We start from the raw sequence: 23,622 nt of genomic DNA, 5'->3' as shown, positions 1-23,622 counted from the left end.
CCAGACATTGTTGCGTGTGTGTGTCTCTCTCTCTTTCTCTCTCTTCCATGATCGGAAGGGGATAGATTTTCCAATTTGGACAAAATAAGTCGCCGGTTCGTCAGATTTGGTGTCTATACTATACATGTAAAATTGATTAAAGCTCAAGAGTATGATGACATTCAAGTTGTGTTAACGTTGCAATAGGTTTATCTGATTCCAGCACATTTCAGTTCGGTCACACCCCGTTCAACAGCACATGCGATGATAAACCAAAGTCAGCCTTGCTTACTCAAAGAGACACTCAACCACTTTTTCAAAGGGATAATAGTCTACTTCTGTCGAGTGCATAACGTGTAGTTGACAGAAACCATATAGCATTTCCCCTGATAAAACTCATTTGATCCTCTCAATGAGACAATGATCAATGATGTAAGCCCATATGTCATCCCGTCGCTGATGTTAGGACCGTGAGATTTGAACGGTGGAATCTCCTAATTTAACTTTGGGTCTGTTAGATTTTCGTTGGCTCTAATAAATGAGAGTTGGGTTTCGTAGTACCTAATGTTGACGGTAACGACCGTGAAGACAATTGCCAAGCAACCAACAGTTACCATTTCAGTCATTCGATTTTTGTTTGTCCTGTCTTTTCGACTCTCACCTGTAAAGCCACAAGGAAAGAATTCATTTCTTACTTGTAGTTCTCAATGCACTGAAACTTGGTCCGGCCCAATGCTCTTTACGCAGCTGTTCCTGTTCTGACCGGAGTGCAACCTATTGCCTAGTGCACGTGTGCAGACCAAAATGCCGTGTTCTCTGCTATGCATAGCAGTACTTTTTTTAGGCATAGCACTTTGGATTTATAACTGGAGGAACCCAAGGTGCAATGGGAAGCTCCCACCAGGTTCCATGGGTTTACCAATTGTCGGAGAGTCATTTCAGTTCTTTTCTCCCTACACCACATCCGATGTTTCCCCTTTCATCAAAACGAGAATGGACAGGTAAAATGCAAGAGTTGACATATATAGCTCGGCAATTTAAGTAATGGATAAATCATATTATCAATACGTCTGCTTCATTTAACTGCATCTTAATTCTCGTTGTTTAAGTTCATTCTTCAGAAAACATAACCATAAAATGAAAAAAAAAAAAAACATTGATGCCCAAATCTGGAGATGTATTGAAATCACTAAACGCATCATTTTACTTTTTCCAGGTATGGTTCGTTGTTTCGAGCTAGCCTTGTTGGTCGGAAGATTGTTGTTTCCACTGATCCTGAAGTCAACCGCTTCATTTTCCAACAAGAAGGGAGATTGGTTCAAACCTGGTACATGGACAGCTTTGACGATATCGTTGGGAAGGAAAATATTCTCTCCAGTCACGGATTTCTGCACAAGTACCTGAGAAATTTGATTTTGAACCTTTTTGGCTCTGCAAGCCTGAAAGAAAGACTTCTTTCTGAAACAGAGGAATTAACCATAAAAAATCTGCAGTTGTGGTCTTGCCAGCCTGGAGTGGAACTGAAACAAGCCATGGCAACCGTATAACTTTGCTCCCGACTGTATTTTATTGAACTCTGCTTGCATTAAATAACAACAGAAGGCCAAAAAGGAAAAAGAGAAAACACGAATCTATCACCAATATCTCTTTTTTAATGAAATACGATGATGCCAAAATCATGACAATTCATCCCTTTGCTTACAGATGATATATAATTTTACTGTGAAGAAGCTATTTAGTTGCAATGATTCAAGGTCCGCCAAGAAGCTAAGAGCATGCTATTCAGCTTTCCTGGATGGTTTGATATCCTTTCCTCTAAACATCCCTGGAACGGCTTACTGGAAATGTTTACAGGTACCGATGCCATATATGTTTATGCAGTAACCTTAACAGAGGAAAGTCTAGATTATTAATCATTTATCTGACGATGCTGCATCTGTAATCACTTTCACTTTTAAAATAATGACAGGGACGTAACAAAGCAATGAAGGTTATAAAGAGTATGTTGGAGGAGAGGCGTGCATCACCAAAGAGACAACAGAGAGATTTTCTTGATATTGTAGTGGAAGAAATGAAGAAAGCTGAAACTATCCTATCAGAACAGACGGCTTTAGATTTACTGTTTGCTCTTCCTTTTGCTGCTTTTGAATCTGCATCCTCCGCTGTTGTATTAGCTCTTCAGTATCTTCGCAACAACCCTCTAGCGCTAGCAGAATTAACCGTAAGTCTTTCAGCATTCGCTACTTTTCTTTATTGACATACTTTAAATTGACACATCTCCTACCAGCAAGAACATGAAGCAATCTTAAGTGAAAGGGAAACGGAGGATTCTGGAATCACTTGGAAAGAATATAAATCAATGACTTTTACACATATGGTGAGTTCGACTACATTTCACTACTTTTTCTTCATTAATTTGACGTTCTTTAATAATTTTGTTCACAAAACGTTCACAACTTTTCATCTCAGGTTATCAATGAAACTAATTTTCAGGAAAGTGGTCAAAGATGTACAAGTAAAAGGCACGTTTAAATTAACCAAACCAATTCATTTATGTTTTTGACGGTAAAAATCCTATCTGCTCTTGTTATATATATGGTTTTTTCTGTCTGAACTGTGGCTCGTACAGGTTATACAATTCCTGCAGGTTGGATTATTTTGGCTTGTACACCTGCTGTTCATTTGAACTCTGACATATATGAGGATCCCCTTTCCTTCAATCCATGGCGATGGAAGGTAATTTAGTTGATTGTTGGGAAAACTTTGAGACAATTCCATTTTCTAGTCTATTTTTTGAAACTAATATACCAGTACAACATAACTAGGGGCGAGAACTGAATGCAGGTTCTAAGTTTTTTATGGGATTTGGTAGTGGCGCGAGACTTTGTGCTGGAGCAGAATTCGTGAAGCTGCAAATGTCTATTTTCCTTCATCATTTGGTCACGAAATACAGGTAAGATGAATACTAATTTAAGACCTCTAAAAATTGTTATTCACTATTTAATCCTTGAAGACGAAATGAAATATTGTAAATTACTATTGCTTTAGGTGGACAGTGATCAAGGAAGGAGATGCTGTTAGACAGCCCGGCCTGGTGTTTCCAGAGGGTTTCCACGTTCAAATCTCCAAGAAAAATTCCTACCAGAGTGTTGCAGAACAGTGAGAGCAACACCTGGGAAAAGCCCAATATGTAACTAAGCCAGCCTTTGGGAAAGAACAGTAAATAAGGCAGCTTACACAGCTCAGGGCCTCTGGCTGTAACCAATGCATGAACAAATTGTTAAATAAAGGGCTCAAAGCCCCACAACCATTTCTAAGTCGCTCGGTTCCGCGTGTTATGGAAATCCATTGTTTTCTTCCATTTAAATATAAAGTTTCATTACAATCAATCACGAGTTCATGTTTCTCATGAAGAGTCTTTGATTAAGATATACATGTTACATCCATGTATCCAAGGAGTTGAAAATTAAAGAATATGATTCCACTTTTTCCAACTACATTTTGGACAAAGGTCAATAAAGCATTAAGACAAGATTCAAAGAAAAACAGAGTGACATGCGAGGCATGGTTTGGAAGAAACACGAGGGCAAAGCAAGACTTAAGGTAGTAATGCTGACACTAGAACTCCACAGCCACAGGTAGACTCCGCATTCGTAGGGTAATGCGCCAAATAACATGTGTTTCGCATTAAAACGCGTAGGACCTACTCGCCAACGACCGAGCACTAAACGGCCTAACTCAGCAGTGACATTTGGCCCTCCGTTAGCCATCTTCAGGCTTTTGCTTAATGATTATGCTAATCAATCCATGATACTAAAGCTTTGCTTTAAATTACAACCTTTCCGTTTTTGTTTCTTTTGTGTTGCCTAATAAGTAATGATGGGGTAAATTCCTCCCCCTTAAGTGGGTAACTTTTTCCTTTTGTTTTCTTCGTGTCAAGTTTGCAATAGGTCAGTTTATCTGATTTGAATTCTGCACTTGTTTACTCTTCTTTTTCTACTGCTTCTGCGTTGCTTTCTTTCTACATTTGAATTCAAAATATGGCTAATGCTTGCCAAAAGGAATTGATGATGACAAACAAAGGTACCTTTTTTTTTTTGAAACAGGAACAATCATGTCTTTTCCATTTGGCCGGCGCTGTAAATAAACTCCCATTATTTAAACTTTATTTTTAATGCTCTAATTATTTTATATTTTGTTTTTTAATACACGAATATTTATTTAGTTTACGGAGAAAAAAAAATTTTATTGAGTTTGAATTGTATGTTGAGATATAATTTTTTTAATCCCATAAATTATATGTTTTTCCCAAACCCTAAACCTTAAGTTTTAAACTTTTATCAATTAAGCTCAACGTAATTAATCCTTTTCTTTGATTTCATTGATATTTCTTTTTCACATGTGTGATAGTTCTTAATATACTGATAATTAATAAATATCAACTATAATTTCAGTCAAATTGTGATTGGATTAATCAAATTCTTCTGTATAAAGTTTTAAAATTTTAATTTAATCTATTGATGTAAATCATTAAAAAAAAATCCCGTGACATAGTAACATTATACACAATGGATTACACTAAAAATAGTTTTGTTCTAATTTTTCTAGTTTTACATGATAAAATGTAATTCTCTATTTGGACAATGATAAAAATAAAAAGTGATGTAATTTTTTTTATTTAAACAAAAAAAGAATTTAAACTTTATTATTTGAATAAAGAAATTCACACGATTAACATTATATCAACTGCTCGAACTTAAAATAATATTCACTTTGCTTGGAATTACTTGTATCAACTAATTTCATATGTGACATGTTTACTGTATTTACAGCATGTTTGGTACAGGGAATAGTTAAGCTATTCTCTATCTATTTCTATATTTTTTTCTTTACCCTATTTGGTAAGCAATGTTATAAAAAATAGCTATTATTTAGTATTAATTATTTTTTAAAATAGGTAAAACTCAAGTTTAATTAAACTCAAGCCTCTCATGGTATTTGTTATTACATGACTGAGGAATAGTTTTAAAATCTGATAAGATTAAAATACCCCTTATAACTTAAAAGTATTACAACCCTATAACATCTAAATATTTCTTTTTCTTCTCGTTTTTTCCTTATTCTTTCTCTCTTCTCACGTTATTACCTCTCTCATACTCTCTTTAACTTATACTTATCATCAGTGGACGATGGCAGCGGCAGACGATGATTGCGGTGATGACGGTTCCATGACCTAATATGGTCAGAAAGCGTCGATCTAATACCTTTCGATAAGATTCAATTGAAGAGTTGTCCGATTTGGGATCCACAGCCAAATCTAGTTACAAGAAGACCAGATCTGGTGTTTCTGAACCAAATCTTCACAATTGGATTTGACATTCCACGATCAAATCCAATCTTAGGAAGCGTCGATTTGACACCTTAGTGGCCAAATTCGGACACATGATGTGTCAGATCGACGCTTCATTACACCGGTTACATTTTTTGTAGTCGTCCCATGGAAAAGAAAAAAAAAAGGAAAAAGAAAGAATAAAATAGAAAAAATATTTATAAATTTTAAAATATTAATATTTTATATAAGTTAAATATTATTAATATTAATATGATTAAAATATTAATATTTTAATATTATAGTGTTTTATTAATTAATTTATTAATATATTGGATTTTAATATTTTAATATTAAATATAAAAATTATACTAATATTTTAATAGTAAACTATTAAATTAAATTTTTAAATTTTTAATGAAAATAAAAATTAAATAATAAAAAATTACTTATATTTGTCTTTTAGTATAAGTTTTACTAAATTATGTGAAGAGTATTTTGCTGTTTTAAAAATAAATATTATTATAATAAAAAGTTTTTGTTTTTAATTATATATTATAAAATTAATATTTTAAATTTGCAAATGAATTAAAATTATTAATATTTTTAATAATAATATTAAATTATAAATAAAATATTAATATTTAAATTATAAAATTATTAATATTTTAAAAATATAATAAAAATAATCATACAAATAATAAAAAATATTTTTATCTTTTTATTTATTATTTTAAAATTATTAATTTTAACCAATCACTACAATAAATCATAATAATTATTTTTATCTTATTTCATTCTTCATATCAAATTAAATAATAATTATTTTATTTTATTTTTATATTATAATTATTCTATTTTATTTTTATATATTTCGTCAACCAAACAAACATATCCTTAATTTAATAAGTGTTTATATTTTTACCGTATGTCAGTAAATGTAATAATAACTGTTTAAATATAAAGGGCAAAATCGACGCGCGTGCTTCACTGATATAATAGAGACGCGTATGGTTTTGAGTGCTATGAGTTGTGGATCATTTGGCCACAAAATCCAAGTCTCTCCCTCTCCTCCCTCACTCGTTTCTATACACTCTTTCCCATTTCTGTTCTCTCGTTTCTTTCATCCTAAAAGAAGAAAGGCTTATTTTCTCGTTAACCATGCCTTTCAGTGGACTTGTAGTCTACAGGCAATGAACCATGGGTCTTTTCCGGCGACTCTTTGGCGCCAAGAAGTCCGCCAAATCCCACCCTGATAGAGACAGGAGGCGTTGGAGCTTTGCCAGATCTTCCAATCCCACGTCTTCAAGTTCGCATCGCGATGCTCTATCTGGTTCATGCGATGACACATTGGATGCCAACAAGCACGCCATAGCAGTGGCAGCTGCCACTGCTGCCGTAGCTGAGGCTGCTCTCGCGGCAGCGCATGCAGCGGCTGAGGTTGTTAGGCTAACGAGTGGAGGTGGCGGCGCCGCTGGGAGCAACAGACGCCTGGCAAAGGACATGGCGGCTGTTAAGATACAGTCCACTTTTCGAGGTTATCTGGTTAGTGTTTACTTTCGTTTAAGATTTTTTATTGTTCCGTGAATGCGCCCCTCCGGATTACCTTGCTTAAATTGATGGGTTTTACTCAAATATCGTTGACGGGGCTTTTCATTTTCTTCGTTAAGTGAATTCCTTTTTTCGTTTACTTCTCCAGTTTTCTTTCTTCTGATTCAAAGTCGTCAAAGCAAATGGGAGAGAAAAAAAAGGAAAAAGTCTTTCGTTGCTAAATAAAGATAGTAACTAGTAGTAGTACTTAATTTTCTTTGTTCTTTAAGCTTGAATCAGGATTCAATTTGAAACAGAGCTGTGGTTGACATTCCTTTTAGCTCTCTCCTCACCTTTCAAATTCCAAATAGGCCAAGTAGTTCGAAAAGCTGCTTCTTCTTCCTCCTTTTCTTTTGGGAAAGATAGATTTTAGAGCTAACACCTTTCAAGTGTCAAGAGTGTTGTTGGGACACTTATTTGGGCAAGAGCATATGAGGTGTTCCATTTTTTGTTTTGTTTAATTCCAACCAAACTGTTTCTTTTATTATTATTATTATTATTATTTTAACTGGGAATGGTCCCAAAGAAGAAGAGAGAAACAAGAACAGAAACAGGGGTGTTGTAAAGGGCCATTAAGGTGCGCCGACACTAAAAGGTGGTTGTTTCGCCATCAGGCTATCACAAGGGACTGATTCCTTGTTATCCTCTAACCTTCTTCACTGTCTTATTTGTTAAAATTTTTCTGCCCTTTTTTCAAAAACTCTCCATTTACTTGAAAATCTCATGTCGTACGTGGAGTTTCCCACACGTGTGTTCTACTTCATTTCGACTATGTACCAGTGACGTCATACTGTGACGAAAACCAAGCTCACCAGCGTTCCACGCGTTTGCTTTCTAGTTTTCTGGGTGTGTTGGTACCATGGGGAAACTGAAGAGGCCTGAATGGCATTAGTTTCTCACCGATCAGAAGACATGCAAATTTTTATACAATTTTCAGAAGAAGAAAATTTAGAAAATGTTTTTTTTTTTTAGTGAGTCCGTGAAGTGATGGGATAACATATGAGATGACCAGAGTAAGTGTAAGCATGTGAAACTAGCACGACTTGTTTGACCCAATTCACAACTTCATATTCCTCTTTTTGCTTTCTGTCTTTCCTTTGTTGTCTCCTACTGTGTTAAAAGAGAAAAAAAAAAGAACAATATAATTTGAGCTGGGAAATACTACTTTGTGGACGAAATTATTCTACCCAAGTTTTGCTTTGTAGAAATATTTTGTCAAAACTGTTATCTTGCTTTATTGGGGTGGACACTAGACAGAGGGCGCATCTCTACCCTCACAAGTAGTATGCAAGTTTTCCCTCGTTTTTAGTAGGGCATCATTCTGCAAGACTTTCAGTTGCAGCGAAGCTGTTGGGCCTCCTTTATTCTTTAGTGAGCTGGCTAGATCATATTCGACCAGAATTGAAATAATTGTTCCAACTGGGTAGGCTTTATTTAACATCAGCTTTACAACCGAGTACTAATTTTCTCCTGAAAGTTAATTAGTTTTAGGAAAAGTTGTTAGATTTTAGTATTCCTATAGTTTACTTTTATCTCAAGTTCCAAGCTTTCTTCTGGTTTGAATAAAGAAAAGAGAAAAGAGAAAGCTTCTTTTGTATATGTCTTATGCATTGCCAGATTTGCCATGTTGGGCTACAATTTTCAAGAAAAACTGAAAAAATAGTGGCAACTAATTCGTTTATTTGTCCATTGAAGTTGCCCGCCTTCCAGTGTTCCATTTTGCTGGAGGATATTTTTAATTCTCAAAGGAGATGAGATGAGCACGCCAGCAATAATTAATGGACAAAGTTACTTGTGCAGATTATTAAACAATTGGGTTAAACTTTCGTAAAGCTGTAAAGACATGGTTAAATTAGTAGTACTGGTATTTATTAGTATGATCTTTAGATGTGAGAGGTTATTCTTTCTTTTCTGTTACTTCCCTCTTTTGCATTTGCTATGTAAGATAATGATTTCATCCATGGGCCTCTTGCCTGTTGAATTCATGCTGAAGATGGTGTAAATCATTTTTTTAACGGCCTAAATAACTAAAGCTATCATTAGAGACTTTAACTTCTGAAAGGACCAAAGAAATGCCAGTCTGCCCTTTTTCTTTCTTTTGTTTTTCTATTTTCTTCCTGCAAAGTTCTTAGAAAGGTTATCATTCAATTAATTGGATTGGTATTGGATGGTTTTGGTTAGTCTCTGATGGAAATGATGCTTGATTCTTTGACCTTTTCTGGTGCTTGGTCAGGCACGGAGGGCACTGAGGGCATTGAAAGCATTGGTGAAGCTTCAAGCACTAGTGAGAGGCCACATTGTGAGAAAGCAAACAGCAGACATGCTCAGGCGCATGCAAACGTTGGTCAGACTGCAAGCTCGAGCCCGTGCCAGTCGTGCTTATGTGACAAAATCTTTTGATTCTGCCAGCAAGATGTCCCATTCACGAAATGCTGTAAGCAGGCCTCTACTCTTGTTGACATTCAGATACAGTATTAATTTCTTTATTCATTAATAAACATGATTTAGAAGGTTCGTTGTAGGCTAAAACATGGAGTTTGATATTGCTTGCCATGAGCTCACATGATTCCTAATGCACTAATGAATTGAAATACTGAGGGACCAGTTGCTTTTCCTACTTAAAGTTCTGATAACCTTATGGAGGATTTTGTTTTTTACCATAGCGCATTGAATAGGACTCTGTTTAAAAGACACTGCATAATACAGGGGGGAACTCTCCTTGTCCGCTTACTGCACCAATCAATTATTTTTGCTTCCAAATTGTGTCTCTTAAAGAAAATTTGTACACTTTTATGCACATGGCATGTCAGTGACCTAGGTCAGGCTGAAGGTTCATTACAAGCCCTCTCTTATGCTCTTATAACTTTAAGAACCTTGAGTGGTTTTGGGTTGCTATTAACCTATAATGATAAGCTGCAGATCAACTGTGGTCAAAAGGACTAGATTTTTTTTTTTGAAAATCATTGGACAACGAAAGGACCACAGTTGTGGTCAAGACAAAATTAACTGTACTGGGCTGAATCCATAATTCAAATAGAAACAAAAGCCACCAATTTTTAACATGTGTTTTACTGCTCCAAAATGTACTGTAAGGAGGAATAATCAGTATATGAGACCTTGTTGAGAATAACTTATCTGTATGCTCATCATGCTTATTTTTCCTGATAATTTTGCAGGTCCCTGCAAGTTCTGTAAAAGATGAATGCCAACTCCGTGCTTATAGTACTAAGTTTGATGGGCCCTCAATCCTCAAGGTATCACTTTCTTGGCACTGTAGTCTCCCATTTTAGGATGCACCTATGTGGTATCCTACATGAGAAATGATTTTGTTTTTTCAGCTTATCCCTGATGATAGCGTTCTGCATAACCTTTTAAATAGGAAATAATTTTCATCCTTGAACATCTTGATGTTAGGATATGATTAGCTTTTAACTTTTAAACGTGATTCCGTCAGTCATAAGTAGTGTTCCCAAATCAGTTGATCACTGAACCCTACACCATTAAAAATTTAAATGCACTTGGGTATAAAATTGTATCTGGAAATGATTCTTTAAGTTTGCTTCTGTCCGTGCAGAGATGCGGTTCAAATTCCAACCTGGGGGACATCATTGATCTAGAGAAAGAACGGATGGGTTCAAATTGGTTAGATCGTTGGATGGAGGAAAGTTTATGGAACAACAACAGAGATGTTCCACTTAGACATGGGCTTGTTGATGATGAGAAGAGTGACAAAATCCTTGAAGTAGATACTTGGAAGCCTCACTTGAACACCCAACAAAGCAACAGGAACTTTAGGGCATCTCAGCATGGTTCAGCCTTGGACTATAACCACAGCTTTATGACGTACGACTCCCCAAGAAAGCTATCAGGAAAAGCGTCAAAGCCCTTACCAAATCTCACTTCAGCAGAAGTTTTATCATTAAGCTCTCTGAAATATCCTGGAGGAAAAGATGAAGCAGTTTTAAGGACCGCCGACAACAGCCCACAAGTGCTTTCTGCATCATCCAGACCTGGAAGTAGTGCTAGGAGAAGTCCTTTCACACCCGCAAGGAGTGAGTGCTCATGGGGCTATTTAAGTGGATTTTCTGGTCATCCCAATTACATGACTAACACGGAATCATCCCGGGCCAAGTATCGGTCCCAGAGTGCCCCGAGGCAGAGGCTAGAGTTTGACAAATATGGTACAACCAGACGAACTATTCAGGGGTTGTGGGATTCGGGGACTAATTCAGAAAGAGATTTTCCTCAACATTTTGACTTCAGGTACAGAGTCCATCCAGCTTCTGGTCGCTTGAATAGGCCTGGTTAGTGCGAACCAAAGGGAATGATCCCTCCCCTCCTATTTTCATTTCCTGGTGTGTGACAGCAATGCTAGAGTTGTAATTAATTTACCACATGTTACAGTCTTTGTACCCGCACGATGAATCTTAACATTATTGATATGGAAAACGGGCACAACTTCCAAAGAAAAATATGATCCGTCAGTCGCTCCAACATGTTAAGATTCTCAGTTCGCGGTTCTTAAATTAGGTTGTATTTACGTAACAGGGTTATATATGAAACCACTTTGCTGTTCTACGAATGCTACCTCGCTTGTGCTTTAGCTGTGTTGGGATCAGTTTCAACTTTCAACTCCAAATTCTCTTGAAAATAATAGCAGAAGAAAACAAAAGAGTTTCAGTTCGACTTATGTGTGTATACCACTGTGGATTCACGGAGGTTAAATCCATCCAAGCACCTGCCTTCTGTCAATGGCCTCGCTTCATCATCTGTCCTTGTCCTATCAATAGTGTCTGAAGCGCCTACATAACATGGTGATATCGATGGTGAACAGACAACATTCTTTTATTATCCGTGACAAAACAAACCAAACCTTGGATTCCCAGAACCAACAATCGCACAGTAACCCAAACAGTTGCTGACAACGATTTGTAGAACCAGTTTCGGATCAACAGAGTGAAAATTTTCAATGATAACATGAAATCAATCTCGAGGCCCAAGCAGAAAGAGCGAAAAGACAAAATCAACTCACCCACAGCTTTGAATGTGATATCATGGCATGGTTGTCCTCTGATTTTCTTTTTCTTTGTTTCTTCTTGTTCATGATTTGCTATTATTTCCAAATTTTGGTGCACGAGTATGGTCCATGACATTAAACGGTTGTAGCACATGAATTAGATGTGAAGTAACTGCAAGTTATTTGTTCATTTCCTTGGTACCACTTTCGAGGAGTATGACACAGCTTAGTCTTCTTAGAATCATTGCGGTCTTTGATTATAGGTTATCGACCACAATCAGTGAGGGTGAAAAGGACAGGTGATCAGTGGTAATGGTCTATTTAACTTGTTCAAATCAAGGATAAAAAAAATGAACAATAACATATGTGGATCATCCCAATCAAGTTCAGTTCAAAAGTAGTAACAAATGCAATCATGATTTAGATCTAATCAATCTAGTTACAAGATCATGTAATAATTGTAATCGAGTGCAAGATCAAATGAGTGTGATTAATTAGTCCTTTGTCAAATCATTTCTTTTACACAAGCAGAATTCAGATGTAGCGAAAAGAAAGTTTGTTTCTTTTATTGCTTGTGAAGTATTTTTATCCTTCTATCCGTAGCTGAAGGCAGCTTCTTATTTGATCCTCCATGCGTCTCTTCATTAGAGCCACCTTGCATCCCCTGTAATTCTCATTCATGGAATGCTGCAGAACAACCAATTATGTCAAATAGAGGTAACCAAGAACTTAAAATAAGGGCAAGCTCACCAAGTAATGACTTAAGCCGTAAATAAACAGCATTTATCAAAAAAAGCATGATCATCGACCCTTATCACAAGTCTGTAAGGATGCATGATGCATGCATATCTGTATGTGCATGTGTGCCTACATGCTTATGATTTTTAGGGAGAGATTGAAGGATATACAAGTTGCAATCCGTGTTAGGATCAACGGTGAAGCCCAGTGCGACTCCACAAAAGCCTGGCAAAGTAGCAATAGCGGTGGAATTAGGATTGTAAGTGGTAATGAGCCCCATCAAGCACCCACAAACGGATCTCCTATTATCTGTGGAGTCCGCGATCAAGTTCAGGTTCATCACAGCATCACAACATGGCGAGCCCGGGTAGGGGTCGGGTGAGCCATAGGTAATGAAGGTGGAGCAGGCTGAGATTAGCCCTGTCACAGTGGTGCAGTCCACGGCAGCAGCTATTGAGGCGGCCCATGAAAGCAACATCAACACACCTATCATTATTCTGTGATCCCCCATTTCAATTTATTTTATCTAAGGTACGTTAGTTTGGAGTTTGGACCTTGTCCTACTAGCCTACTAGATAAGTTTGGCTTCTGGGAAAGAAAAATCCATGTAAAATTTATAGCGCTGATTTAACTTGGGTTGGTGTGCAATTGGTATGCAATGAAAAACGTGTGGAGGTTCATGAAGGTTGAATGAGTATCTGCCAAATTGCCCATGCGACAGGCCACACTGGCCAGTACGGCATCTTACTTCGAATGACTTGGCCCAAGAGCTGCGTGCCCTGCTAAAGTTACGGTGGACCGCACTGCGCTTACCCCACAAATGTAGAAAATCCTGTGTACATGTCAGTTTGAAAAATACTACAAGCCTGAGTCCTGAAAAAAGTACGGTGTTGTTAGTTATCACGTCAGTTTAACACACTGCAGATTTCCGGTTTGAATCCAGGCGATGCCATTTATTATAGTTTTATTTTTTTTTGCCCTGATGTCAAAGACAAGCAAACATAGCCAATCACAGCAGCCGTTACAGACGCCATTAAAAGAGCAAGGTGTGGTGTAGTGGGTTATCACGTCAGTCTAACACACTGAAGGTCTCCGGTTTGAGTAGGGGTGACGCCATTTATGGTAGTTTTTTTTTTTACCTTAAGGTCACATGACCATGACCCGTTCCAAACGGGATGAAAGTAATTGCCTTGTAAATTTTTTGGCATAATATGCTGGAAAAGGAATAAGTTTGCTCTGTTCTTCTCTTTTCTTTGTTTATAAGAAAGGCTTCATCATGTACATAAAATAATTGTGTAAAGAGATGCAAAAGCAACAATCATAGCAGCGTTCTGATGTTTAAAGAAAGGAAAATACAGAAAACACAGCACTTCACACCCCTAAGCTATAACTTTGCATTTACAAATTGCATGAAAAAAAAGAAATCTCCAGACAAAGTGAAGCTTATCCAGTGCTAGTTTTCACTGCAATTCCATCTAGAGGTGGGGACACAGCTCAGATAGTGACACCAATGGCAATGTTCATTTCCATTTTCTCCACGAAAGAGCATTACCAATGCAACAGTGAATCTGACATTTTAGCAAGAATAGAAAGCAATTGAGTCAGTGCGTTGGCCTTGCAGAAACATGGAATTTGATACGACTTCTGTATACATAATACAACAAAATTTTCCAGTTTCTTCCTGATCTTAAGATTTAAAGATAACCATCTCATGCCATGGAAACAAGTTACCATTGACAGGGAACATAAACCAAAGACTGTCTTCTAAGTTGTCTCAAGTTGTCATCGATATGGAAGGATAAATCCATGCCCCACTACCTCAATATGCACCACCATTATAAATGACAGATGAGAAGGAGCATTAACAGTCGCAGAAAAGTGAAATATCTGCATTCTGTTTGCCTTTTGCATAACAAGAAAATGAATCTAGGACCTGGCAAGTCATTTCAGAATTTAAGAAAATTATTCTATACCAAATTTTCATAATACCCATGATTTTGTAGATAAAAGTGCCATTCAAATCATTATGATCCCCAAGATACAATCATCTTAAAATGATATGGATTAAGGATAACAACAATCAATTATTTGACGCCTAAAAGGGTTACTTACCCTACAACCAACAGCACCACGGAAACCAACCACAGGACATATTGGTAAGGCCTGTACTTGGATTTCAGACGAGTACCAGCCGGAAGATTCTGACGCTCTAACCACCCAAACTGAGGACGAGGAAGAAGAACAAAGCCAAGGAGGAACCCAGATAAAAACCCACCAATATGTGCAAAATTATCAACATGTGGCAAAATTCCTATTGCCAGGTTAATGGCAATGATGACCAGAAGAGTTAGCAGAGCTGCAGCCTGAGGAATATTAAGAAAGGGAGTAAGCAAGACAAAGAGCCATTAATAAGACCATTAAAACTATTCCATTGATGAAAGCAACGTTTGGGATGCAGCCTGGTAATATACTAAAATATTACTATGGTTAACATTGTGATAACATATGCTACAACATTCCATGATCAAGGAAAAAGAATGTTTAATATTGTTCACCTTGTTTGTGTATATGGTCCAGTTTGTAATTAGTTCAGAAAGCATTGCGCCAAGAAGTCCAAAAAGAGCACCAGAGGCCCCAACAGAGATGCTGTTTCTGATAAACAGAGTGGAGAGAACACTTCCACCAAATCCTGACAAAAGATAAAGAATTCCAATTCGCACTGCCACATTTTAAAAGCAAATATCAGATCATCTCAATATCTGAAATTCTAATTGACAGACAGTTTAAGGGGAGACAAAGAAAGCAAGAAGCTAAAAGAGAACAACTGCAATTCAGTTCAATATGTTACATACAGAGTATGAACAAGCCTTAAGATAAATTTTCAAAAACAGAAGGAGAAACGCACCAAACCCAAACTGCTGTTCAAGGCGTATACCAATGAAGACTAGGCTCAGCATGTTTGCAAGAAGATGAATAACACCAGCATGTAGCCAGATGCAAGTTACAAGCCTCCATCCTTGATGCTTAGGCACAACTTTGTTCCACTCAAGAGCTCCCAACTTCTTCAATCTGCCAACCGTAACAAAATTTCTTCATTCTTTTTAAATAATAAAAAAATAGAAAAGAAAAGCGTAGAACACTTAAAACTCACAAGTTCTGATAACCAAACTCGACAAACAACGGACACTGGGTGATAGTTTAGATTTGAAATTTATAAAAATAAAGCATTTCAGCTGATCCAACGAAAGTTTTACATTCAAAATCACTAATCGGTAAAAAAAGAAAACCTCATATAACATGAAAATACAGGATATTCATATGAAATCCCTAATTCAAAATCAGAACAAAAATTAGGTCTGGAGAGCCCAAAATGAAAAAAGAAACACACTGGCAAATGTGTTTTCGTCATATGAGAGCCTTACAACAGATTACATAAATTCTAATTCCAGAAGCGAATAAATGAAAAATCCATGGAAACCAGAGACCTAGCATCTCACATCCATGCCAAGCAATGAGAAAAATAAATTTCAACAACTTATTAAAGCAAAAAATATATGGCATATTGAATCCGATAGAATATTATGAATTGGAAGAAGAAAGCAATTTCTGCTAAGTTCTTCCTACAACAACCCAATTTAATGCCTTGACAACTCCAGTAGAAAAATGATCAAAGAGCAACCATAGTTAGGAAATAGGCCAATAATTGCTCCAAAATCACACCAAAGGTCAACCAAATTCAGAGTTCAAACTGACCCAGAAACACGTGTTCCAGAAATTAAACCCAAGAAAAATAAAAGCAATAAAAGAAAAGGGACTAACCACAAAAGAACATAAAAGGAATGAAAGGAATAAGTAATTTACGTAGAAGAAGAGGGACCAAAAAGTGGGTTCTCTCTCAAAGGTTCAAAAGAAAACCGACCAAGAAACCTCGCCACACACTTGCCGACAAGCCTCGCATGTCTTTGCTTGGGACAATTGTTGACATACATAACGACAACAAAAACAGCAATATTAGCCACCACGAACATAGGCACCAGCCACGATGTCCATTGCGTCTCCGTATCCTCTACCATGTAAGTTAATGAAGATGTATAGCCGCTGCCTGTAGCATTACTGTTATTGCCGCTTCTCTTCACCCCTCCTCCCCTGTTCTCTATATCGTCCCCTGGCATTTTCCCTCTCTTCCCCAGGCCAAACAAAAAAGAAACCTGTTTGTGGTTCTCTTTGCTTCTTCTATCCTGAAACTTTTGCCTGATTATGATAGGATTTTGATGGAGCTGGTGAAGGGTTTAATGAGAAGTTCCATAGTGAAGACAGTGGGACAGTGGTATTTTTCTTTTCTTTTGCTTTCAGGTTTCTAACTGGCGCAGTTCGCAGGGAAATCGGGTACCTAAAACCGTGGGTCCATTACGAGAAGACCCTTCATTGATTGCCACGTAAGTAGAGTTAAGTTTGGTCGTTTACGAGAAGAAAGGTTATTGGTTTAGGTCTTTGCTGGAGTGGGGGTGTGGGAGCATGGGAAGCGGGCTCTACTTACGTGCGCTGGCTTTGCCAGTTACCCCAAACTTCAGTTTCGCGATGACTTAAACTGACGCTCGGTTTTTTTTTAAATAGTGGCTGCCTCTGCCCTGTCTGCTGCTGCTTCAAGCTAAGATAATAGTACTAACAAAATGGCAAAAACCTTTTTCTGTTTTGTACAATACACTTAACCAAAAGGGCAAAATGAAAATATTGGTTAATCAAAAGAACAATGAGGGAGAAAGGGATAGGATCCATTTTGATTGTTTGAATTCATGATTTAACACCTGCCTATCATGAAACTGACCACCAAGCTAGCAGGTTTTTAGGCCGCCAAGAACATTTCAGCTACGTAATTTTCGGGAAGGAACACTCGATGCAAGGTTTGGGTAACTTGTATTTGAACTGTCATAATGGGAAATGCAATCCTACCTATTCCTAATACGAAGTCGTATAAGATATAGCTTTCAAGCTTTATCAAGATTAATATCACCAATTGATAGTTTCTTAGAACTTGTCAGTGGATAAATGAGTTGGAGATGAATATTGAACGGTAAGTGCACAATCACTTATCAGATTTGTTGTTGTGTAACCTTAGACCACAGATGGGTCTTTCTTTCCTTTCATTTGGACCTATCTTCTACGTTTGGATTAGCGATTGATTGCCTAGTTGGTATCTATTTTGTTTTTAAACAATTACTTATCTTTTTTTTTCCCATGAAAGTTAACTTTGCACCTACCTATCATTATCTCTAATTAATGATGCAACAAAATTTATATAAAACATATAAAAAATTTCTAAATAATTTTCAAAAGCTAAATCTATGTTTGTCCTGAGTGTTTGATTATGCTAACCAGTTCATTCCTAATCCATCTGAGTGCATGTCATCGATATAATATCTTCAAGAAATCAGAGAAAGAAAAGCGGCAAAGGTAGAAGCAGAGAATATTCTATTAAAAAGGTAAAAAGGGTAGAAATAATTTCATTCCATTTCACAAAGCTTGAGCTCCTATATCTATTAGGCTGAGCGACTTTGCCAAGCCTGAATGCCCTGTAATTCTTCTTGTTTTCGGTGTTAGGTAGAATGGGATCACAATTATCTCAAGCAAGCATATTACCATTTATCTAACCAATCAAATTATTTGTTACTTCACTTTGTAGGGAGTGTATCAACGACTAGAAACTTCTGGGTGAGTTTATAAGAATCTTTTCATTATTATTTTGATGTGTAATAGAGGAATATGATGCTTTTGTTGTTTCACATTATTTTTTTTTTATTCCCCGACACATTGTTGCCTTCATGGCTGCTTCTTTCAAGTTATATGAGTGAGATAATGCTTTTCGCCTTTTAGTTGTCATTCCTTGACTCTTCAGATTGCTGTCTTGGACTCTGAATCACTATCAACAAAATTACAGCAGTATTTCGTGTTTAAAATAAAAGAAATCGTAATTATAAATCCAGATTGAAGTTCAACACGCAAAGCCATACAACGTTTGAACCTAAAACTCATCATGTACAAAACTCATAGTTTACCTATTTTGTCACTCCAGCGTTCGTGCTGACCAGCCTGGCCTGCACGGTTAGAACAATCCAGTGTTTCCTTCCTAACTAGAAAATTAGCAAATCTAGAACGAGGAAAGAAAATTTGTGGTGCCAGCCCTGCCTGCCAGGGCAAATTCCCAACAGTAGAAGCAAAGCATTGAAAATGAAAGCATGTCCTTGACGTAGATATCATTTCACATTTTTTATTCTACGAAGTTGGGTTGGCAGTATCAAAACTTTCTTGCAAGCAATCAGGAATAAAGTGGCAATCGACAACAACAACATCAAAGCTTGTAGAAATCAAAAGATTCATAGCGACAGCATGGTGGAGCTTGTAACAATCGTTATATGCTGTTGATGCACGTGTACGCCTGTTGACTCATGATTCTTGCCTAGTTCTAGTAGTAGTTTTTTCTTCCCAGTTGCCGGTAGATTTGTTGGCTGAGTGAAGACAGAGTTGAAGTGGTTCTGTTACGCGTAACTTGTAAGCCACTCTCCGCTCTTGACCTGTGGCAATCATAGACTCATAGTTCATCGCATTCTTACTCCTTCGGGAACGTCATCTAGGCTTGGCTTGGCCCCAAGCACCCAACCCCTTGAGCTCTTCTCATTGAAGTTACAGTTTTTTCTTCTTTTTTTCATTTAAGTTTACGAAAAGAGAGTAGCAACGCTTATCATAAAATCAAATGAAATGATAAAATTTATCAAGAGGAACGTATTGCTCATTTACTTCATGTTTGAATTCTGTAGCAAAAGAAATAACTAATGCTTGAATTTGGTCATTATTATCACCGTCAGGGTAGGCATGCCCCGCTATGTGCAGACCAAGATCATACCCACAGGCCACAAGCGAATGTGGTTCTTGGAATGGGGCAATTTCCCTTCAGGACCTAACATCAAGACCCGTTCACCAAAATTTACCATCGAGTCCTGACATCCTTATCAAGCCTCCGGGTGGCTCCCCAACGTTCAGGCTAGCATGTGCAGGAAACAAGGTACCTAATCTTCATGATTCCTTGGTCAGTAATGCAAACAAGTTCCAACAAACCCAATTCCGCAACAACTTACGGGCAGAAACAACAAAACCTAACAAGGTAACTAGATGCCTTAAAAAGAGGTGCGCTGAGAAGAAGGAAAAGGAGCATATATGAATTGAAGATTCTTCTCAATTCCATAGCAATTCGCTCTTTGACCTCAGGACCACACAAAAGGCATTCATGACGAAACAAATATTTTCCAGCTTTTCAAACAATGCCACATTTGGGTAACCAACTCGTGAGCAATCAGAACTCTAAATAAAAATCCAGAAAATACGAAAGATCCAAAAGGATCTACACTCCCTTTCATTTCTCCATTTGCAACCATAACCATATATCATGAACCAATAAATTTGCTCAGTGCAAGCTAATGAAAAATCCAGGGCAGAAAATTTCAATATTAAATAATACAAAATTGCTGAGAACTTCTATTACACCAGGAGTAAAAGTTTCAGCGCTTTCCACCACCACCACCAAGCTTGGGGCCTTTTGGTGCAGCACCCTTGGGCAAACTACCTTTACTTTGAGTCTTTTGTTGCTTGGACATTAGCTCAGCCTTTTTAGCCTTCTTTTCATCCTTAGTTTTCTTAATCCTCTCTTTAATTTCACTGCAGATGAGATCATGTGATTCAGGAAAGAAACTTCTAATGCCAAGGATAATTCCATTACAATGTAATTGCAACAACATAGTAAGCATACCGTAGAGCAGCTTCCCGTGCAGCATCTCGCACTTCAGGTTTCTCAGTTCTTCTCTTCTGAATTACCTCTAGTGTAGCACCAACAATGGACCTTGAGTAGGGCCTTTTTGTGGTGCGGCGCCTCTTCTTAACTACCTCTGCAGCAATGTCCTGAAGACGTTGGCAACCAAAGATGAAGATTAGTCATTAAGAAATACCTAGAGTTTTCCTCTCTGTTAAAGACGAAGAGGGCTTATACGCTCACCTTCTTATGCTGCTTTCTGTACATTGCTGTCCAGGTAAGCTTAGATGGCTTGAGACGGTTGTGGAAGTACCTCTTGCATTTGGAGTTGGCAAAGAGGAAGACCTTAATGGAAGAATAATGATTTTGAATTTCATTAAAGGGATCAGTAAAATTAACTCAGGAAACAAAAAACAAATACCAAAAGAAAACCGCACTTCAATGAAACCAAGTAATCAGCATCACTGCAGCTTACCTGAGAATCTGAGCGAACAAATCGAATGCCCTTACCAGGGTATATCTTGGCCCCACTGAAGCGGCATAGTTCAGTCCTGCAATCTCAAATTTACCAATTGCAGTATTAATCTCTATAGAACTCTAAGTTCACAAGGATATATCCATTCTATCAAGCTAAAAAATAATACTAAAAAAATTATTGACATGAAAACTAATAGTAACACCACTAAGGAAACAAAATGATATCAATCTAAACTATGCTCTTCATGCAATTTCATAAACCATAACAATCATTCAAACTAATTCACATATTAAACATTCAACTACAGCAAAACAATCATTCAAACATATTACCCTTTACACCAAATTAAACATATCACATAACTATTGAAGCAGAAACTTTAACATCAATGCTCAATTAAAGCATAAGATTTGATGTAAAATACTACTACTAAGCAAATATAATTAAATCAAACAATGTGTTACAACGAGAAAAAATTGGTTTTCTTTTTAATGCGCATTACGTTTACATTTGTCTAGCTGTTCAATCTAAGCTTCCCACGTTACGAAGAATCAACTCGGGTAAGAAAGAGCCCTTAGATCAAAAGAGCACCAAATGAAATGGTTAAGAAGATGTCATTACGAAACAAAAAATAAATCTTGGCCAAAAAAAGAAAAGACAACAAATAATAAAGAAGTTGGGAAGAAACGAACTTGAGAACCATGGCGGCAGCCGCTGCTCTGATGAAATTATTCTTGCAGGATGAAAGAAAACCCTATCCTTTACAAATCATCTCACATTTGTAGTTGGCCTCTGGACTAGTTGAGCCCGGCCCAATATTGAGAACATGTCTGACCAAGACCTGAAGATGAATATATCTGGGCCAAAGTAGGCCCATCTACGCAGAATTTAATAAGCTAGCTGAGCAAACGAGAGGTGCAGCCCAGCAAAAAATAACTTTTACTGCTCAAACCCAAGTTGACAGGGGAATGGTTGTATCACGGGTTTATATTAAGGGTGAGTTAAATTAATTATTATTCAAATTAAATATGATTTACATAAAATAATTCAGTCTAATTAGTTGATTGGGTCAACTAGTCTAAAATTTTTGGTTTAATTGATCTTTTGGTCGGTTCTCAGTTTTAAAATTTTTGGACTAATTAATCCAAAAAATCAAATTAATTTTTCATATATATTAACATATATAAGATTTTATATATATATTAAAAAAATTTATAGTAAACTTAATTAATAATATAATTAAAATTTATTAATTGTACATATTCAAATCATAATCATAACAATTTAATATTAACTATATATTTTTATTTATTTATAAATTTGTATTAATATGAAATTACAAGTTATATATTTTAATTGATATAACTTATATATTAATATTATAATATATGATATTAAATATCCTACATATTTATATATTATAATTGTTACACCTTAGTAGTGTTTCATAATATAAAATATTATGAATATATATATAATTGCATAAATATATTATATATATTTAATTTATACATAAGTATTATTATAATTTATAAAAAAATTTATTTATATGATTACACTTAATAACTTTATTAGTTATCATCTTAATTTTTATAACATATTTTTTATAATTAGTTATTATTTATACAAACTTTGATATAAAATATTATAACATATAAATTGTGTCATTAATTATATATATATTATATATATTTAATTTATATATAAGCATTACTATAACTTGTAATAGATTTTATTTATATGATTACACTTAATAACTTTATTAATTATCATCTTAGTTTTTATAATATCTTGTTTATAATTAGTTTTTATTGCCTTTTGTTTCTTTAACTTGGCAAAACAAATTAGCTCTACTCAAATGACAATTAAATATGTCGACTCATCTTCCTCTTCTTGCTTTAATCCTTTAACTTTTTCAATTTTTAGGTGTATAATGTCATTCCGTTAGTCCTCATCAATGACACTTATCATTTCTATAAGTTAGACACCAACTTTAACTTTATATGGGTTGGCACAAATGGGGTTCAGTTGAAATTTAAAGAGTTGGTCAAAGCATGGTTTTAAAAAACATTAGCTTAAGATATATCTCTCCCTCACGATTAAGTATGCAAAGAGAAATTATGCAAATAATCTTAAAATACAATAAAACTAATGTTTCACTTTGTTTTGGATTTACAAGAGTAGATCACTAAACACACTTGATAGTTGTAAAGTAATTTAGCCTTAAAACTTAATTTCTACAAGAAATAAATTATAAAGAGTTTGGATTTTTTTAGTAAATGATGAGAACTCAAAGTGTTTAATTTATTTTTTGAATTTTTATTTGAAACATAACACTTTTCTTATTATTGATTTTTTACACTTGTCTTGTTTATTTGGTGTGTCAAAATAATAGACAGTAAGCCTTTCATATAAACTTACAAATGTCTCTTTTTAAAATACAGAACCCTTTTATTGAAGTATCTCTATGTCTTAAAGATACATCTACATGTCACAAGACACAACTTTTAAATAAATGTATTATTTTAATAACTACTTTATGAAAGGACACAAATTCCTACCATAAGATATATCTTTTGAACTACAATACGAAAAAATAGCTTTTCATACTCAAAATTTTGAGTACTGTTGTTTTTCAATCGTGTCATAATCTTGGAATTTAAAAGTGTTTTTCCAATATTTCAATTTACCTA

At 35.9% G+C, this 23,622-nt stretch overlaps 5 protein-coding genes across 6 annotated transcripts; 2 read left to right on the top strand and 3 right to left on the bottom strand.

Annotated features, from left to right (window-relative positions):
* The first annotated feature begins 371 nt into the window (after positions 1-371).
* LOC110416901 (cytochrome P450 87A3-like) lies at positions 372-3,398 on the top strand. Its single transcript, XM_089783751.1, has 8 exons — positions 372-980; positions 1,196-1,520; positions 1,684-1,833; positions 1,949-2,200; positions 2,267-2,501; positions 2,609-2,715; positions 2,805-2,932; positions 3,028-3,398. Exons 1-8 carry the CDS (start codon positions 784-786, stop codon positions 3,140-3,142), a joined length of 1,509 nt encoding a protein of 502 aa, XP_089639877.1. The 5' UTR covers positions 372-783; the 3' UTR covers positions 3,143-3,398.
* Positions 3,399-6,329: 2,931 nt separating this feature from the next.
* On the top strand, positions 6,330-11,480 carry IQD24 (IQ-domain 24). The gene is given in 5 exon segments (XM_021419162.2): positions 6,330-6,853; positions 9,132-9,332; positions 10,075-10,152; positions 10,473-11,198; positions 11,200-11,480. Coding segments are annotated over 5 exon segments (1,377 nt in total). The 5' UTR covers positions 6,330-6,508; the 3' UTR covers positions 11,227-11,480.
* A 997-nt stretch (positions 11,481-12,477) lies between these two features.
* LOC110409749 (Bifunctional inhibitor/lipid-transfer protein/seed storage 2S albumin superfamily protein) lies at positions 12,478-13,173 on the bottom strand. The gene is made up of 2 exons (XM_021419214.2): positions 12,824-13,173; positions 12,478-12,602 (listed from the first exon to the last, which is right to left on the bottom strand). Exons 1-2 carry the CDS (start codon positions 13,162-13,164, stop codon positions 12,593-12,595), a joined length of 351 nt encoding a protein of 116 aa, XP_021274889.1. The 5' UTR covers positions 13,165-13,173; the 3' UTR covers positions 12,478-12,592.
* A 784-nt stretch (positions 13,174-13,957) lies between these two features.
* Positions 13,958-17,217, bottom strand: RBL3 (RHOMBOID-like protein 3). The gene is made up of 5 exons (XM_021419174.1): positions 16,515-17,217; positions 15,559-15,722; positions 15,209-15,372; positions 14,766-15,016; positions 13,958-14,221 (listed from the first exon to the last, which is right to left on the bottom strand). The coding sequence occupies exons 1-5, from the start codon at positions 16,823-16,825 to the stop codon at positions 14,107-14,109; spliced, it is 1,005 nt and encodes a 334-aa protein (XP_021274849.1). The 5' UTR covers positions 16,826-17,217; the 3' UTR covers positions 13,958-14,106.
* A 2,809-nt stretch (positions 17,218-20,026) lies between these two features.
* On the bottom strand, positions 20,027-21,675 carry LOC110409733 (large ribosomal subunit protein eL24-like). 2 transcript variants are annotated; one of them, XM_021419194.2, is made up of 6 exons: positions 21,622-21,654; positions 21,438-21,502; positions 20,927-21,002; positions 20,695-20,796; positions 20,452-20,600; positions 20,027-20,360 (listed from the first exon to the last, which is right to left on the bottom strand). In XM_021419194.2, coding segments are annotated over exons 2-6 (486 nt in total). In that variant the 5' UTR covers positions 21,440-21,502; positions 21,622-21,654; the 3' UTR covers positions 20,027-20,203. The 2 variants fall into 2 exon arrangements, with proteins under 2 accessions (XP_021274869.1, XP_021274861.1); XM_021419186.2 differs by lacking the exon at positions 21,438-21,502 and having other exon boundaries at positions 21,622-21,675.
* Positions 21,676-23,622: the final 1,947 nt, after the last annotated feature.

Source organism: Theobroma umbraticum, unplaced genomic scaffold, assembly GCF_002168275.2.
Source record: "Theobroma umbraticum cultivar Fairchild unplaced genomic scaffold, ASM216827v3 scaffold_30.0, whole genome shotgun sequence".
NCBI classification, from domain to species: Eukaryota; Viridiplantae; Streptophyta; class Magnoliopsida; order Malvales; family Malvaceae; genus Theobroma; species Theobroma umbraticum.
Note: the sequence above shows the minus strand (reverse complement) of the source record. Positions and strands in the feature narration are given on the sequence as shown.